At 52.1% G+C, this 19,438-nt stretch overlaps 1 protein-coding gene across 1 annotated transcript in view; it reads right to left on the reverse strand.

Annotated features, from left to right (window-relative positions):
- Window positions 1-11,260, reverse strand: part of HDAC1 (histone deacetylase 1) — a 35,178-nt gene extending 23,918 nt beyond the window's left edge. The window contains exons 1-3 of the mRNA XM_060258515.1: window positions 11,083-11,260; window positions 7,743-7,855; window positions 488-605 (exon numbers count right to left, since the gene is read on the reverse strand). Coding sequence (XP_060114498.1) covers window positions 488-605; window positions 7,743-7,855; window positions 11,083-11,131 — 280 coding nt within the window. The 5' untranslated portion in view covers window positions 11,132-11,260. The remainder of the gene's footprint in view (window positions 1-487; window positions 606-7,742; window positions 7,856-11,082) is intronic.
- Window positions 11,261-19,438: the final 8,178 nt, after the last annotated feature.

Here is a 19,438-nt window from a genome sequence, read left to right on the forward strand (position 1 = left end):
TTACGTTTCCATTGGGAAGAACTGCTTCTCAATCCCAGATAGTCAGGGGTGTGGCCCATGACCACCACCATTCTAAATTTACATGTCTGCTCAGCATTTTGCAGAGGGTGCCCACCAAACAAGCTCTTACAATCATGATCCAAGGCATCTAGCTGCCGCCCCCTCCCCCCTCCTGTTTTATTGTTATAACATCCACCTTGATGAAGAATTCCAGTTAATTCGAAACCCTTGTACACTGGCATCATTTGGTTGGCTGTAGCAAAGGGTATTATGTGGACATTGTCTTGGTTTTTTATTTTGCTTCAGACCAACACAGCTGCCTACAATTTCTCTCTGCTGCTTCTGAGAACCTGGGCCTACAACTTATTAAAATCCCTGCTCAAGTCTGACTATTCTTTCTAATGAAAATAGTGCTGGGAAGGTCCCCTTTCAGACAGGAAGTGCTTGCCCTGCTTTTCTGCTTCAGAATATCACCCCTGTAACTTACATCGCTGCATCTGCTTGCTGTATTCAGACATGTTGTCTGGGCGAATCGACCGCAGAAATTTGATGTAGTCATCACTGTGGTATTTGGTCATTTCTTCAGCACTTGCTTTGTAAGGGCGCTGCAATAACAGACCAGTTCATGATGCCTTGGTAATGGCCATCCCATCTGAACACAGCTCAAATCATCAGGAGCGCTTTCTACGCTTATTTCAAGATTGAAATTTTTCATTACATGGAACTGTAAGTGCATCTTAAAGACTATCGGATTTACTATAACAAAGGCTTCCATGGGCTACGGTCCCTTTGCCAGGTGCATAAAATTAATTCTCAAACACAGATTTATATAAACACACAAAGAGGAAACTCTGAACAAAGTTGTGAAGTGGCCATGAAATAAAAGTAATATACATAATACACAATAAGTGCCAAAAAAACATTCACAACATTTTCAACTGGCAATAACAGTCTACCTAGTTTTATTCATTTAACATCCAAAGAAGCTAAAAAAAGATGCCTTTACTGTTTAACCATTATGTCAGAACTTGTAACTATTGCTGAGGCCTAACTGTAATGTAACCAGTACCTGCTTTGTACTTTCAGTATTGCTCATGCTCAGATTGTAACCGAACCAAACTGACTCCATGTTGTAACCTCTTAACAACCCTGAATGCCTTTGTAGTAATTAACCTTGCCCCACTGGTATCCAAAATATTTAGGGCTGTAGACTGAATTATGGTGTGTCTCTGCACATTCTCACACTGATGCCCTTTGAAGCCAAACCGTGTGGCCTTCAGAACAAGGAGGCAACCTCCTCACTGATAGTGATGGTGGGAAGACAGATGTGCTTGCTCTGGTGTGAATTGTGGCTTTGTGAGGTGTTTTCTTTAGTGTATAAAACTGTACCAGTGCTAGCCCCCGCCATCACTGTTATCTCGTCTCTTCCAGTGCTTAGTTCTCTCTAATAAAATCCTAGCTTTGAAATCAAGTATGGGATCCGTTTGAAGTTCTTAAGTTCTGACATTATAACAGTGATCCCATTGTTTCGTGGCTTATCTGAACTGGAAACCTGGTCCGATGGCGGCAAAAGTTCCAGACAGCGGAGAGCCCACCACCCCTACAGACGATCCGCCGCGATCTACGACCAGCTCCGCACCCTGCAAACTGCGGTCCTGGGGGTCCCGCCGTTGGGAGGAGGGTTGCCGCTGGGGCTACCGCCCGCGGCTCCGCCGGCCCCGCTAGCCCCGGCTCCACCGGTGGCACCCGCCCCGGCTCCGCCGGCCCCGCCACCGCCCGCACCGCCTGCCCCGGCGCCACCGGCACCACCCGTACCGGTGCAACCGGCGCCACCCGCCCCGGCGCTGCCTGCCCCGCCAGGACCGGTGCCGCCGCCGGCAGTACCCCAAGCCCCGCTTCCAGCGGGACCCCCGGCGGTCCCTGGCCCTGCGGCTCCTGGTGGGGGCGACGGCAGGGGCAGAGAGTTGAAGATTACATTCGACGGGAATCCAGAAGACGTGGAGTATTTCACGATACAATGCGACACGTTCTTCACCCACTGGGGCGCCGACTACCCGACGGAGGCCAGCCGAGTAAACCACATTTCGTCCCGCCTGAGGGGCCCGGCCCGCAAATGGTACGTGGGGCTCTACACGGGAAGGAAGCCCGAGCTGGCAACAGTCGCGGGTTTCCTGCACGCGATGCTCCGCCAGTACGGCGACCCCCTTCGAGAGGAGAAAGCCATCGCTGCCCTCCAACGCATCGAGCAAGGCAACCGCACTACTCGCGAGTATGCCACTGAGTTCCTGGGATATTGTGCAGCGGCCCGGGGGTGGAACGAAGTCATGAAGTACACCACGTTCCGCAACGGGTTGAACCCGAACATCCTCGACCGCTGCTACAGCCAAGGGAGACCCGACACTCTGGTCGGATGGATCCAACTGGCCGGGGAGGTGGAAACCAACCTCCAACATGTGGGGATGCGTCGGCAGCAGTTGGGGAAGAAGGGGGCCAAACACACTCCGACTAAAGCGGAAGGGAGGAAGACCCCAGCGACCTCAACCCCCGCCGCCGCGCGCAGGTGCTTCAGATGTGGAGACCCGGATCACCTCGCCGCCAACTGCCCGGTTAAAGCAGGAGCAACACCACCCTCGGCGAAACCTGCCGCCTCGGGGCCGAAGAAGAAAAAGAGCAGCCGCTCAAAGGAGCCCAGTCGGGGCTCCGTCGCCACTTCCCTGGCGACTGACGAGGATTTTACCACCGACCTGACGGCCGTGGAGGAATCGACCGAGGAGTCGGACGAGACCGAGTCGGCGGGAAACGACAGCGACCTGCTTTAATGGGTGCCGCAAAGCAGGTCCAGCAACAGCCGGCACTCCTCACGGTGAGAGCCACTGGGGGTTTATTGTTTATGGCAGTCACCCTCCTTAATCCAAACTTAAAGCGGTTCATGCACGCCCGAGCGTTAATCGACTCAGGGTGTAACAGAGACCTAATTACCCCCCGCTTAGTAGAGGCACTGGGACTAGCCACCTCGCCTCTACCTCAGCCGATGCAATTTCAACAGATGGACGGGGGACCCATGAGGGGGGAACCGTGTACTCTTGAGACCCAAGCGGTCCCGGTGGGAACCGAAGAGCACTGGGGAATTGAAACTTTCGTAATCGCCCCCTCCTGCTCTTTCGATGTGGTGGTGGGCTCGGCTTGGCTCGCCCGCCACCAACCCGACATAAGGTGGGCGGAACAGATCGTCCGATTCCCCGATTGGAGGTGCGAACACCACCACTGGCGCCCCGAATGGGGGCCGCACGCTCCCCCCCAAAACGAACGAGCTTGCCTCACACTCGAGGAAGTCGCTTCGATTCCCAAGGAGTATCGGGACTTAAAACTAGCTTTTAGCGAGAAGGAAGCAGATGAACTACCACCCCACCGCCCCACGGATTGCGCCATTGAATTGATCCCGGGGCAACAGCTCCCCAAGGCGAAACTATACTCCATGGGTTGGGCGGAGAAAGCAGAACTCCGAAAATTCTTGGACAAAAACCTTAAGCGGGGGTTCATACGCCCGGCCACAGCCCCCCACGCCGCCCCCGTCCTCTTCCGAAAGAAGAAGGACGGGTCGCTTAGACTTTGCACAGATTTTCGTGCGATAAACGGGATTTCGATGTCCAACGCCTACCCGATCCCGTTGATAAAAGACTTGTTGAACACTGTAGCGAAAGGAAAGATTTTCACCAAACTTGACCTTCGGGACGCGTACTTCCGCGTCCGCATCAAGGAGGGGGATGAGTGGAAGACAGCGTTCAACACCCCTTTAGGACAATTCGAGTACCTAGTCATGCCCTTCGGACTACAGGGGGCCCCAGGGGTATTCATGAACTTTATCAATGAAGTGCTACGGGACTTCCTCTTTAAGGGGGTGGTGGTGTACCTTGATGACATCATTATCTATTCGCAAGATCTCAAATCTCATGTTCCGCTAGTCAGGAAAGTGTTGAGCACCCTGTGTAAACACAAACTGTACGCCAAGCTGGCAAAATGTGAATTTCACAAAACTGAACTTGACTATCTGGGTTTCCGAGTGTCGGGGGAGGGACTGTCAATGGACCCCGCAAAGGTCCAAGCGGTGCTGGATTGGGAACCCCCCAAAACCCGCAAACAGCTCCAAAGTTTTATCGGGTTCGCAAATTTCTACCGCGAGTTCATCAAAGGGTTCGCCACAGTCATGCTGCCCCTAACCGAACTCCTAAAAACCAAGGGCAAAAGTGAGGAGGCGAAAAAGCCAGGCGCACGCTTAACGTGGACGCCAGACTGCCAAAAGGCTTTTACCGAACTAAAGCGCCTCTTCACTTCAGAACCCGTGTTAGCGCATCCTGACGAGTTGAAACCCTTCGTGGTTCAATGCGACGCCTCCGACGCCGCAATCGGAGCCATATTGATGCAAAGGGGAGAGAACGGGGTGCTTCGTCCATGTGCTTACATTTCTAGAAAATTTTCTAACGAGCAAAGAAATTGGTCTGTCTGGGACAAGGAAGCGTTTGCAGTCATGTTTGCCCTTAAAACCTGGCGCTCCTGGCTTGAAGGAGCACGGGTGCCGTTTGAAATATGGACCGACCACAAAAATCTCGAGGCCCTCACCGGACGCCGCAAAATGACTGCAAAACAATTCCGGTGGGCGGGCTTCTTTGCAAAATTTGACTTTGTGCTGAAGCACATTCCAGGCTCAAAAAATTTTTTGGCAGACGCCCTCTCTCGCATGCCCCAGCATGACAGCCTCCGAGAGGAAATCGTAGATTCACTCATTCCCCCGTCAGCCATTTCGGGGGGAGTCACCACCCGCTCGGGGAAACAGACCTCCCCTCCAGACGGAGACCTTCTATCCCGGCTCCTTACTGAATCAAACCTAGAAACTGACCGTCCACCTAACCTAACTAAGGGTGAAAACGGTCTCTGGTTGCACAACGACAAAATCTATGTGCCCAACCACCTCAGAAAAGAAGTCCTCCAACGTTGCCATTCTAGTCGCCTGGCCGGCCATTTCGGCTATGTCAAAACGCTCAACTTACTCACCCGACAGTTTTGGTGGCCAAAAATAAAAAAAGACGTCTCCGAATTCGTTCTCGCCTGCCCCACTTGCCTCATGGCAAAACGCAGGGGGGGTAAACCCCCCGGCCACCTGGTTCCCCTCCCCACAGCCAACCGGCCCTGGTCAGTAGTCTCCATGGATTTCATTGTTGAGCTTCCTCCCTCCCAGGGAAAAACGGTCATTCTCGTTGTAGTCGACACTTTCTCTAAACAAGCCCACTTCATCCCCTGTAAGCAACTCCCCACAGCAAAAAAGCTCGCCCAGCTCTTTTTCACTCACATTGTACGACTACACTCGTTCCCTGACAAGGTCATTAGTGACCGCGGAACTCAGTTCATTGCCAACTTCTGGCGGGAGTTCTGCAAACTTGCTGGCATTGAACAGGGTCTCAGCTCCGCCTATCACCCCCAGTCGGACGGACAGACTGAGAGGGTTAATGCCCTTCTAGAACAATATCTCAGATGTTTTATCAATTTCCAACAGTCCAACTGGGTTGACCTCCTCCCCTTCGCTGAATATGGCTATAACAACAGCCTCCACAGCTCTACCAAAACTTCTCCCTTCCAAATCATTAACGGCTACGAGGGCAAGCCATTCCCCACGCTCGCCCTCCCCGCCAGCCCATCCGAGCCCACTTCTTGCCAGCAATGGTGGGAGGGCCTTCGTGAAGGCTGGAAGGGTATTCAGGAAAATCTGGAGGAAGCGAAAAAAGCATACAAAAAGCAGTTCGACAAGAAACATTCCCCCGAGTGGGAATTGCGGGTGGGGGATACGGTCTTCCTATCTACAAAGAACCTCCCCCTCCCACAAACGTGCCGCAAGCTTGCTCTAAAGTTCCTGGGGCCCTTCAAAATCAAAAGGGTCATAAACAAGGTGACCGTAGAACTCGAACTGCCCAAGTCTCTAAGTAAGATCCACCCTGTTTTTCATTGCAGCCTTCTTCGGAAAGACCCTGGTGCTACGTCATTCCATCCCAGGGCCCCGCCGCCCCCTCCGACGACAGTGAGGGGTCAGAGTCACCATGAGGCCCAGGAAATTCTGGATTCCAAAGTTAAGAGGGGCCAGTTGTATTACTTGATCAGATGGAAACACTTCCCTCCGAGCTGTGACGAGTGGGTCAAGTCACAGGATGTATCTGCGCCGCAACTGCTGAAAAAGTTTCACCTACTGTACCCACACAAGCCCAAGTCGGTTCCCCGTGGGGGGGGCGCTTAGGGGGGGCAGTATGTCAGAACTTGTAACTATTGCTGAGGCCTAACTGTAATGTAACCAGTACCTGCTTTGTACTTTCAGTATTGCTCATGCTCAGATTGTAACCGAACCAAACTGACTCCATGTTGTAACCTCTTAACAACCCTGAATGCCTTTGTAGTAATTAACCTTGCCCCACTGGTATCCAAAATATTTAGGGCTGTAGACTGAATTATGGTGTATCTCTGCACATTCTCACACTGATGCCCTTTGAAGCCAAACCGTGTGGCCTTCAGAACAAGGAGGCAACCTCCTCACTGATAGTGATGGTGGGAAGACAGATGTGCTTGCTCTGGTGTGAATTGTGGCTTTGTGAGGTGTTTTCTTTAGTGTATAAAACTGTACCAGTGCTAGCCCCCGCCATCACTGTTATCTCGTCTCTTCCAGTGCTTAGTTCTCTCTAATAAAATCCTAGCTTTGAAATCAAGTATGGGATCCGTTTGAAGTTCTTAAGTTCTGACACATTGCTTGATACAGTTAAACTTATTAATTCTAATTCAGCAATTTTCTGCTAGAGTCTCCCTTTACTTTGTTGACACATGGAGACTTTAAGGTCAGCGGCAGCTTAAGAAAACAGAAACATGCTCCCATAGGCTCCTAAATACTGTTATTCTTTTAACAACAAATTGCTCTCCATGTGTTCTTTTGCACAGAGACTAAAGAATGACATTGTTGACAGCCGTTGACACATACTTAAGTTCTAGGATGAGTGACAAATGAGCCCCTAATTGGGAGGGCCAAAGTAGTAGTGTTGTATGAAATAATGGAAGAAAGTTGACATTTCACCTCATCACTAGAGCTAGTTTGGTGTGGAGAGCTAGTTTGGTGTAGTGGTTAAGTGTGCGGACTCTTATCTGGGAGAACCGGGTTTGATTCCCCACTCCTCCAGTTGCACCTGCTAGCATGGCCTTGGGTCAGCCATAGCTCTGGCAGAGGTTGCCCTTGAAAGGGCAGCTGCTGTGAGAGCCCTCTCCAACCCCACCCACCTCACAGGGTGTCTGTTGTGGGGGAGGAAGGTAAAGGAAATTGTGAGCCGCTCTGAGACTCTTCGGAGTGAAGGGCGGAATATAAATCCAATATCACTGGTTCCTGGCCTACCTTCTCTTAGGTAGTCTCCTGCCTCTGGTAAGTAATTGGTTTAAATTAAGGAGTTATTCAGAAACAAGGTAAAACCTACAGCCCCAAACTTTCAAAACACAAGTATCTGTATCTAGCATGCGCTGTAGATCACTGACAATGTGGCACAGTGCGGTCTGAGCCAGGAACTGTGCTCTCTTGACATCCTGATTACAGATTTCTTTTAAAGAAGATCTAATTCTTTTGATAGACTGAGAACATTTGTTTCTTGAACATGGCTTCTTGACTGATGTGTCTCATCCCTGGCTTATTTGTCAAATTTAAAAACAGATCTATTTATTATACTTACATAGATTTCCATTTTTCTGTAAAGGCCATAGTTGAGGAGGAGGTTGTGGGTCATCCTGATCCTGTGGGGTTTCATAGGGTGGCCTTGACCATAATAGTAGTTCCCAATGTCCCCTGAGAGGCGAGATGAAAACAAAACAGTGACACAATGAGCCACCCTTGACCATGGAACGGAGGAGCCACAGCTCAGCAGGAACTGTGGTTCAGCTGCTGGGTTCTTGGGTACTAAGGCTGGAAGATCTAACTAGGTGCAACTTCCCACAGCTCTCCAGGCACAGAGAGGGTTTAAGTGAAACTACATGACATGGAACAATGGTCTAAGTCAGGGAAAGGTAGGGTTGTGAATGCAGTTCTATAAAAGCTTAGAGTTCTCTGCAGCTGCAGACGTTGCAACCAAAATGTCCAGAAAGGGAATCTGTGCACAGCAAAGGCACTCCAATAGCTAACAGCACACAACTAACCACACACATACATCTGTCACTGCTCAAGTCTCGGGGCAGCTTCATGTATTAGAAAGCAATCATGCTAGCTGTGAGCATAACTGCTTCCTGCTACAGAAACACGACCCTGTATGGTGAAACTCCACTGCAAATACAATCATCCAAAAGGAAAGAATAAAAAAGAGTTACAGAAAAGACCCACCAACACAATCAAAGGAGGAGACACCCGTTCCCTAGGAGGAAAGGCTACGGTGTGCTTGCACCCCTTAACAGGATGCTGGAGTCTGGATGGACTGTTGGTCCAATCCAGCAGGGCACTGTTTGAAAGCTGTGGCCCAACCGGGGCTCCATACAGGTGTACTTGCAGCTGTATTCATACATTAACTGGTCAATGCAGGAAGCACTGGTGTACCCCAGAAACCTCAACTGCTGTGAGGACGTCTCTCAGGAGACAGGCCCATAAAGCTCAATTCTTACTGAAGGTTTAATTAGATTAACAATTAATCTGCTCTGGCCTAGACCCTTCTATTTCAAAATTATGGCTATTAGCAGATGAGGCTCTTTAAAAATGCAGCAAACTAAGGAATTTGGACCTTAGAGAACTTGCAAAGTCATGTGACCATCAGTCAAGAAAGCTACCCGTGGCCTTCGATAGTCTGGAAAAGGGAGAAAAGGCTGCTTAGAGTAGGAAGGTGGCCTACTTTTCTTCAGCCAACACTATGCCAAAGAGAAGAGCCAAGAGGCAGAGGAGAAACAGTTTTGGTTGAAGTGCAGCCAGGGGGAGAGGGCCCCAGCACTCAGGAAAGCACCCAGCTTGAAACATTTCCTGCCACCCCATTGTGTAAAGCTGTCTGCCTCCCCACAGTCACAAGAAATTACCCTGGGAAGAATGGGAAAGAAATCAGAGGCAGGGAGGGGGGAGGATTGTTCTTATGGTTGAGCAGTAGATTTTTAAGGCACACGATCTTCCCAGCTGAGCTGGCAACACAGAAGAACATTGTCATTGCTTCTCCCAACTGAGTTTTCCTTCCTAGCCCCACTACTTCAATCATTTCTCTTCTGAGGCCTTCCAATAGCACTTCCTAGCTACAGTTCCTATCTACAGCCAATAAAGTCCATCTCTTGCAGCCCCCATTTCTTTGCAAGACATTTTTCCTGAGATGGCATTCAACTCTTAGGCCATCCATGCTAACCCTCCAGACCCCTTGCCCCCAGTCTCAAAGATGTGCCAAGGAGAAATCTTTTCATGAAAGCTGGGAGGGAACCTTTGGTCAACTAAGAAGAGGAAATTGGATTTATATCCTGCTATATACTCTGAATCTCAGAGCAGTCACAATCTTCTTTACCTTCCCCCGCCCCACAACAGACACTCTGCAAGGTAGGTGGGATTGAGAGAGCTCTTACAGCAGTTGCCCTTTCAACGACAACTCCTGCGAGAACTGTAGCTGACCCAAGGCCATTCCAGCAGCTGCAAGTGGAGGAGTGGGGAATCAAACCTGGTTCTCCCAGAGAAGAGTCCACGCACTTAACCACTACACCAAACTAGCTCTCAACTAGAAGACAGTTATGGCTTTTTACCATTTTAGGGGGAAATAAAGGATTATGAATGTTCTTATTTGTGGGAATGCATACCAATGAAAGGTTCTGCAGGTCAATAACTTTGCCAAAGAAGTGAGCAGTGGCTCATGAAAGCTCATACCTTGCCACAAATTTTGTTAGTTTTTAAGGCGCTACTGGGCTTTTTTCTACTGCTGCAGACAGCTTTAACAAGTTTCGGACCCTGGCCCAAGTCTTTGGCTGCTCATCTCCAAGTTTCTTCCCTCAGCATCTTCACAAAGGCATCCTGCTCCTTCCAACTAGCGCTAGTATTTCCCCCTCACTGCAGCCTCTGCACACCTTTGTTTTTTCATTCTACTCCAGCCACTAATCACCCTCTGCCACTTAGATTCTTTCCTTCTAATCGAACCCACAGCCCAGACATGAGGCTTCCATGAGCCCCAAACAACCTTGTCCTCCAAACGCTTCTCTAGCCAGCGCAGCAGCCAACAGTGCAATCCAAGAAATGGCCACAAGGAAACCCCAACTGTATTTCAGCTTCCTTTCCCTCCCACCTGTAGTATGGAAGTAAATTCACCTGCCAAGGTTGTTGTATGGATTACTGAGGTCACATCAAACATACCAAATGAGGGCAACATAAACACTTGGGTATGATTATAACCAGCCCATTTCTCTGCAACCAGCCCATTTTCTCTAGTGATAATCCCCTTTCCCCCTCCTCCAGCAGTAGAGCTTTAATCACTGGTGGGCATCATCACTACACTGTCCCGAGATCTTCCCCTCCCTCCTGCACTTTGTCTCCTCTCTCCCACCCTGCATTCATCATTGCCCCACCCTCCTCCGCCTTTCATTGTCCCACCCTCATCGTCACCCCGCCCAAGCTTGGTGCAGTGATAAGAACATCAGACTCGGACCGAGGAGACCCAGGTTCAAATCCCCACTTGGGTGGCCTGCAGCCGTCCCAGTCACTCTCAGACTAGCCTACCTCACAGGGTTGTTGCTACAAGATTAAAACGGAGGGAAAGATTCCCCATTGGGAGGAAAGCAGGGTATAAACAGCTTAATAAATACAATTGCCAATGCCATTGCCAGAGTCCTCCTTCCCCCATAGTCTTCACTACCATTCCCTCCCTCCCAGTTTCCTCACCGACCCCTGAGATCCCCAGGTCCTCCTGCATCCCTCCCTCCTTCCTCTCCCTTCCACCGTCCTCCTCCACCACCCCAGTCATGAGAAGCTCCCCCAGCTCCAACTTTTCCCTCGCTTCCCCCAAAGCCCTCATCGCCCCCGCCGTTCCCTTCCCCAGCCCCTCCCCTTCCTCGCCAGGCCCCTCCCCCCTTACCCACCGTCGTAGTAGTAGCAGACTTTCCGCTTGGTCCCCTGGGTCAGCGCCATTTTCCACCTCCTCCTCCCGCCGCCTCCCGACAACTCCTCCGTCCGAACCCAAGTTCCGCCACACAACCGAGCGCGCCGGGTGGGGAAAGGAAAGGCTCCTCCAGCGCTCGCCCCGCTCCCTTTCTAACCTTTCCGACCTATCGCAGCGCCGATGACTGTCGCGTTATCCAATCAGAAGTCGAGGGAGGCGGAGCGATTCGCGCCAACAGGTTAGATAGAGCGGGCGAGGAGTTGCTCGGCCTGTACCATTTCATCGCAGGAGGGCGGTGGGCAAGGAAGAATAGGCTCGTACCATTTCCAGGGAAGAAGAAGGCTGTGGCTGGGCAGGGTGCGACTCCCAATGAGGAGACGGGATCCCCCCCCCCCCCCCGGCTACGGAGGCAGTGCAAAATTGCATGCACGAGCGTTCTATTACCATAGCGGGGGAGGCTAAGCGTGGACGCCCTGTCTTCCAGCCAGCAAAACTTTCTCCTCGAGTCGCTTTCCTCCAAGTTTCCTAAGAAACCTGAGCTGCCACTGCCTGCCAAATAATGTGTGTGTCAATGGATTTTGCAAACAGACCTTTGCGTTGCGTTCCCCTCGGCCAGCCAGTTGCGATCTCTTTGTGTCCCTTCGTTTTATTTCATATTTTATTCCGATGCTTTTGATATCTTTGACGGTTCTTACCGGTTTCATTGCTTTGGGGCTGTTTTTAGACTCTCATTGCCGCTTTTAAAAAGAAAAATAGTTCGATACGTTGCATTTTGTGGTTTTAACTTAGTTGTGAGAACGATAGAGTAGAAATCCTTAAACAATTCTCAAAAATATTTCGAGCTTTAAGAGATTTGGCCTGAACACACAGCGGAAAAGCAGGCGAAGTCAGACTGCCTATGACATGGCCTGCAAACTCACCTTTTTTCCCCTATACAGAGAATTTACACTTGAAAGATAACGTAATTGATTCCCTGCCTTTCCTTCTCTTCCCTGGACCCTGCCCTTCATATAATAAGGCTTCTCAGTTTGATTTCAGAACATATCCAAAAAAGTGAGCTGTGACTCATGAAAGTCCCCACTTCTCATAACTTCCCAGCCCTTTCCTCCCAGTCTTGATCGAAAGTCAACCTGTTTTTCCTCCCATGTGTCACCTGCCTTAGACCAGAGTTAGGGGGATTTTTATGAACCTGTTCTTCAAAATATCCTAGGGTTGCCAACCTCAAGGTGGGGCCTGGAGATCTCCCACTATTACAATCGATTTCCAGACAACAGAGATCAGTTCCCCTGGAGAAAATGGTAGCTTTTGAGGGTTAAGGTCCCTCCCTTCCCCAAACCCTGCTCTCCACCCCCAAATCTCCAGGTATTTCCCCACCCTATCTTGCCAATGGTGGGGAGGAACACATACAGCTGCTTTATACTGAACTGGGCCATTGGTCCATCAAGGTCGGTATCAGGCCCATAGCCATCATGGGGCCCACAGGGTCCTGGCCTCACCACATAAGCATCAAGGCCCAGCCCCGCTAGTTACCACCCCAGGTGGATGGGGGCAGAAGGAGGGAGGCAGCAGGAATAAGTACCAGTGCCTCCACCCTGTCGCCGCCAGCCGGTGTGTCCTGTCTTCAGCCTCCCTCCTGGGGCAGGTGGAGTCCTCCAGAGGCTGGGGAGGGCTTCATTCTCTGCCCCAGAATGGGTTGTCAGCACTTTGCTTTGCCCTCCCTGCTCTCCCCAGCTCCCTGGCCCAGCATAGACAGGCAGAGAGAGTGTGTGTGATTGAGGCAATTTTATTTTTCTAGGTGTCTCTCACACATACCAGAGAAGAGGTGGTGGCTGAGGAACCACTCCGCCTGCCTGTGGCTACCTGGCCAGTGCAGCTGTCATCATCAAGGCCTTTGTGCACAGCTTCCAGGGTGCCGCACTGGAAGGTGGCATGGAGCGAGCAAGCCAGGCTGCCTCCCTGTGTCAGCTTGTGTTCAAATTGATATTAACCAGAATGCCTAAATGTTGTATTGCTTACTAACCCTGTGAACTGTAACTATAATTCAACTGTGAGAGCAGGAGGAGTGGGGGGGAGAAGAGAAGCTTGGCGCCAAGGGCTGTAAGGGGGTTTGAAGTGTAAACTATGTGGCCAGCTCTCAGCCGCTGCGGGACCGCCTGTGGGGAAGAGAGAACGGACGCGGCTAGTTATGCAAGATATCAGTGTGGGAACCTCGCACCTCTTAGAAGTAGAATGCAACGGTATTGTGTGAATGATTTAAAACCCCTAGCTTTGATCCTGGGCCATAAAGGCCAAGCTGGTTTGTGTGTACCTTATCACTTTCAAAGAACTCTTGTAGTAATAACATGCATGTATCCAATAAATGAAACTTATTTTCAAATGGAAAGAGTCTGTCCATTGTTGGAACGTCCATGAACCCTACGCTGACATTTTGAAAGTGATCCCTATTTAACGGGACTTATCGGCGAGAGTTACTTCTGGCGGATGGCCGAAGCACCAGACGACCGAGAGCCCTGCATACCCAGCCTGCCTGGGTCACCGGCGTGGTACATCACCGAAAAGAGGAGACCCCAAAGGGTGAGCAGCCAAACCCTCTTCCTCACCCCGAAGGCACCGTGCAAGCCCCGAGCCTCCACCAAGCTGATGGGCGAGACGGCGCAAAGGCATGCGAATATCCTCCGCAACCCCGGAGGACCCGGAAGGCAGCGGCAACCCGGGTGAGCCAGAGAAAGGCGGGAGGGGAGTACCCGACGACGGCGAAGCCGTCAGAGGCGACGGCGACAATGGGGAAGACTCCCAGGGCGAGGGCGACTTGCGAGCATCCCCCCCGAAGACCGACCCCCTGGAAGAAATCAGGCAGGAGATGGAGATTCTGGGGTGTGATCTCCGCCGAGAGATGCATAGCAACATGAATCTGACCCTGAACGAAGTGGCGAAGCAAGTGGATCGGGTCCTGGCGACAATGGAGAGGAGACTGGCCGCACCCCGCCACTCCCCATCCAGCCATCACCAGCCCCAGGGCCGGCGGGGCTGGCGGGAACACTCCCGGGGCCACCACCCGGACCCCCGGGGCCTCCACCCCCGGGAGCAAAAGTCAAAACCCGAGAGCTACACGCCACTTTTGACGGGAGCACAGATAAGGTGGAATACTTCGTGATCCAAGCCAACAGCTACATGCGCTACTGGGGAACATCCTTCCCCGACGAGCACAGCCGAGTGGCGTACCTCGGTTCCCGGCTGGAGGGCGAGGCGCAGATGTGGTACGTAACCCTGTTCGAGACCCGGGGGCCAGAGGTAACGATGGTGGCCGGGTTCCTACAGGCGCTGTTATCCCAGTTCGAAGACCCCCTGCGGGAGACCCTGGCCATCGCCGCGATCGAAGGGCTCCGCCAGGGGAGCAAATCCATCCGAGAATACTCCCTAGAGTTCAGGAACCATAGCCGCAAAATCAAAGGCTGGAGTGAAGCGATGAAAATCAGGGCGTATCGAAAGGGGCTGAACCCCGGGATCCTCGATCGGGCCCTGCAGCAGGTCCGGCCTGACACCCTGGTCGAGTGGATCCAACTGGCGGGAGAGATCGAAACCAACATGAAAGAGGTGGCGATCCAGCGCCAAGAACTACAGGGGAAGCCCAGCCGAGGAACCAAGAGTGCAGCCAAGCCGGAGGCGAAGAAGACGGGGGGAGCAATCCCAAAGCCCCCCTCCGGGGCGCGGAAGTGCTACCAATGCGGGGACCCCAACCACCTGGCCTCTACTTGCCCAGAGAGGGCCCGGGCCCCCGCGCCCACTGCGAAGGGTCCCCCGCCCAAAACCCAGCAAGCAGGGAAACCGAGAGAGTCGGAGCGAAGCAGCACCGCGCTGTCGGCGGTGCTAGACGAGGATAATACAACACTGGAGGAGCTCGGGGAGGAGGCTTGGGACCTGGAGCCGGCGGGAAATGAGACCGACCTGCGCTAGACGGTGCCCCGCGGCAGGTCCGAAAGAAGCCGGCACCACTGAGGGTGAGAATAGCAGGGGAACTAATGTATATCCCATTGACCTTGTTGAACGTTGGGGAAAAAAGGTTTATCCACGCCCGGGGCTTAATAGACTCGGGGTGTACGCGGGAACTAATCACCCCGCGGCTGGTGGACCTAATGGGGATAGGGCAAGCGAAACTGCCCCGAGCCCTTGAATTCGAACAGATGGATGGGACTAGGATGAGGGGAGAACCTTGCACGGAGCAGTCCCGGGAGATACTAATGGGGGTGGAGGACCACTGGGACATGGAAGTATTCGTAATAGCCCCCTCCTGCTCCTTCGACATAGTGTTAGGAGTGGGATGGCTGGCTCGACACCAACCCGATATCCAGTGGGGCGAGCACACCATAGACTTTACGGATCGGAGGTGCGTCACTCACCTCTGGAGGGAGATCTGGGGCCCCCGACCTCCCCCCAAGAATGAGAAACTTTGTGTGACAATAGAGGAGGTGAAACCCGTCCCTAGGGAGTACCGAGACCTGAAGGGGGTGTTCAGCGAACGGAAGGCGGACGAGTTACCCCCCCATCGGGCCACTGACTGTGCAATAGAGCTCCTGCCCGACCAGCCACTGCCAAAAGCCAAGCTGTATTCGATGGGGTGGGCGGAAAAGGCCGAATTGAGAAAATTTCTGGACAAAAACCTCCAATGGGGGTTTATCCAACCCGCGACGGCCCCCCATGCCGCCCCGGTACTGTTTCGAAAGAAAAAGGATGGAAGTCTTAGACTTTGCACAGATTTTTGCGGGATAAATGGGATTTCTATGTCAAACGCCTACCCCATCCCCCTAATCAAAGACTTGCTAAGTGCAGTATCGGAGGGGTCCATTTTTACCAAGCTGGACCTACGCGATGCCTATTTCCGTGTCAGGATAAGAGAAGGGGACGAGTGGAAAACGGCATTCAACACTCCTTTGGGGCAATTCGAGTATCTAGTGATGCCGTTTGGCCTTCAAGGGGCCCCGGGAGTGTTCATGAACTTTATCAATGAGGTCCTTCGAAAATTTTTATATAAGGGGGTGGTGGTTTACCTGGATGACATCATTATTTATTCGAAGGACCTATCCTCCCACGTGAAACTGGTCCGGGAGGTGCTGAGCACCCTACTTGAAAACAAACTGTATGCCAAACTCTCAAAATGTGAGTTTCACAAAGAGGAGCTTGACTACCTAGGGTTCCGAGTCTCGGGGAAGGGGCTGGCCATGGATCCAGCTAAGGTCCAGACAGTGTTAGAGTGGGAACCCCCGAGGACGCGTAGACAGCTCCAATCTTTCATCGGATTCTCCAATTTTTATAGATCCTTCATACCGGGATTTGCTAAGGTGGCCCTTCCCCTCACAGACCTGCTGCAGACGAAAGGGAAGGGTCCGGAGGCAAAAAAGCCAAGCGCTAAACTGAATTGGACCAGCCAGTGTCAAGAGGCGTTTGACAGACTAAAGCGCCTCTTCACGAGCGAACCCGTGTTCGTGCACCCTAACGAACTCAAACCCTTTGTGGTGCAATGTGACGCTTCCGACACGGCCGTCGGAGCCATACTCATGCAGAGAGATGAGGAGGGGCACTTAAGACAGTGCGCCTACATCTCGCGGAAATTCTCCGGTGAACAGAGAAATTGGTCGGTCTGGGATAAGGAAGCCTACGCCGTCACGTTTGCCCTAAAAACATGGCGCTCCTGGTTGGAGGGGGCCCGAGTCCCATTCGAGATCTGGACAGACCACAAGAACCTAGAAGCCCTAACCGGGCGGCGGAAACTGACTGGGAAGCAAATTCGGTGGGCTGGGTTCTTCGCCAAATTTGATTTCACCCTCCGCCATATCCCTGGGGCCAAAAACCTTTTGGCTGACGCTCTGTCCCGGCAACCCCAACACGAAAGCGAGAGGGGAGGAGGTTATAGACTCACTGATCTCCCCGCAGGCAGTGGCGGGGGCAGTACAAACTCGATCGAAGTCAAAAACCCCAGCCGAGGGCCCGGGGGGGGGGGGGAAGCAGGCTGATTGCCGAGACTGAAGCGGAGGGGGAAGGGTGACCAGAGGGATTGACCAAGGGAGAAGGGGGGTTCTGGTACCACGAGGGGAAACTCTACGTCCCCGAATCCCTCCGGGCAGAAGCGCTACATCATTGCCACGCTAGCAGACTGGCTGGACACTTCGGCTACGTCAAAACTTTGCACATGGCCCACAGACAGTTCTGGTGGCCACAAATGAAGAGAGACATTTCCCATTTTGTGCAAACATGCCCAACTTGCCTCATGGCAAAGCGAAGGGGGGGGGGAGATTCCGGGATTACTGCAACCCCTCCCCACCGCGACACGGCCGTGGTCGGTCATCTCCATGGACTTCATAGTGGAACTACCCCTGTCAAGGGGGAGAACCGTAATTTGGGTGGTGGTTGACACGTTCTCCAAACAGGCTCACTTCATCCCCTGCCGAAAGCTCCCCACCGCAAAAGAGCTAGCCCATCTATTTTTCGTTCACGTGGCCCGCCTACATTCGATCCCTGACAAAGTCATTAGTGACCGCGGGCCACAGTTCGTTGCCAACTTCTGGCGGGAGTTTTGTAAACTAATGGGCATGGAGCAGGGCCTGAGCTCAGCGTATCACCCCCAGACGGACGGGCAGAGCGAGAGGGTTAATGGGCTCTTGGAACAATATTTACGGTGCTACGTAAATTTCCAACAAAGCAACTGGGTGGATTTGCTTCCTTTTGCGGAGTACAGTTACAACAACAGCCTCCACACCTCCACCAAGGTTTCCCCTTTCCAGGCGGTCCACGGGTATGAGGGAAAGCCTCTACCTACCCTACCAGGGGGCAGTGAACCCTCACTCTCCCCCGTGCCATCAATGGTGGAAAACATTAGAAAACTCTTGGAAGAGTATACAGGAAAACCTAGAAGAGGCAAAGAGAGGCTACAAAGCCCAATTCAACAAAAAACACAGCCCGGGGTGGGACTTTAAGGTAGGGGAGACGGTCTTCCTGTCCACAAAAAACTTACCGCTCCCCCAAACCTCCCGGAAATTGGCCTATAAGTTCCTGGGGCCATTTCGGATAAAACGAGTGATTAACAAGGTGACCGTGGAACTAGACTTGCCCAAGCTGTTTAGTAAGGTGCACCCTGTTTTTCATTGTAGTCTGATCCGTCGAGACCCGGGGGGGTCGAAATGGCATCCTCGGGGCCCCGAGCCGACCCCTATCAAGGTGCGGGGCCAACAACACCACGAAGTGAAGGAGATCCTCGACGCCAGACTGCACCGGGGTGCGCTGCAGTATTTAGTGAGGTGGCGTTACTTTCCCCCTAGTTGTGATGAATGGGTGAAAGCCTCGGATCTGAACGCCCCGATGCTCCTTAAGCAATTTTACCTACTGCACCCAGACAAACCCCGAGCGCAAGCTTAGGGGGGGCAGTATGTCAGCTTGTGTTCAAATTGATATTAACCAGAATGCCTAAACTGTTGTATTGCTTACTAACCCTGTGAACTGTAACTATAATTCAACTGTGAGAGCAGGAGGAGTGCAGGGGAGAAGAGAAGCTTGGCGCCAAGGGCTGTAAGGGGGTTTGAAGTGTAAACTATGTGGCCAGCTCTCAGCCGCTGCGGGACCGCCTGTGGGGAAGAGAGAACGGACAGTACTCCAAATGAGACCGCACCATCGATTTATACTGGGGCATTATGATACTGGCTGATTTGTTTTCAATTCCCTTCCTAATAATTCCCAGCATGGCGTTGGCCTTTTTTATTGCAAACGCACACTGCCTTGACATTTTCAGTGAATTATCTACCACGACCCCAAGATCTCTCTCTTGGTCAGTCTCTGCCAGTTCACACCCCATCAACTTGTATTTGTAGCTGGGATTCTTGGCCCCAATGTGCATTACTTTGCACTTGGCCACATTGAACCGCATCTGCCACGTTGATGCCCACTCACCCAGCCTCAACAGATCCCTTTGGAGTTCCTCACAATCCTCTCTGGTTCTCACCACCCTGAACAATTTAGTGTCATCCGCAAATTTGGCCACTTCACTGCTCACTCCCAACTCTAAATCATTTATGAACAAGTTAAAGAGCATGGGACCCAGTACCAAGCCCTGCGGCACCCCACTGCTTACCGTCCTCCACTGCGAAGACTGCCCATTTATACTCACTCTCTGCTTCCTATTGCTCAGCCAGTTTTTGATCCACAAGAGGACCTGTCCTTTTACTGCATGACTCTCAAGCTTTCTAAGGAGCTTTTGATGAGGAACTTTATCAAAAGCTTTCTGGAAGTCAAGGTAAACAACATCTATCGGGTCTCCTTTGTCCACAAGACCAGCAGCATCTCTCCAGGGT

Source organism: Heteronotia binoei, chromosome 17, assembly GCF_032191835.1.
Source record: "Heteronotia binoei isolate CCM8104 ecotype False Entrance Well chromosome 17, APGP_CSIRO_Hbin_v1, whole genome shotgun sequence".
Classification (NCBI taxonomy): domain Eukaryota; kingdom Metazoa; phylum Chordata; class Lepidosauria; order Squamata; family Gekkonidae; genus Heteronotia; species Heteronotia binoei.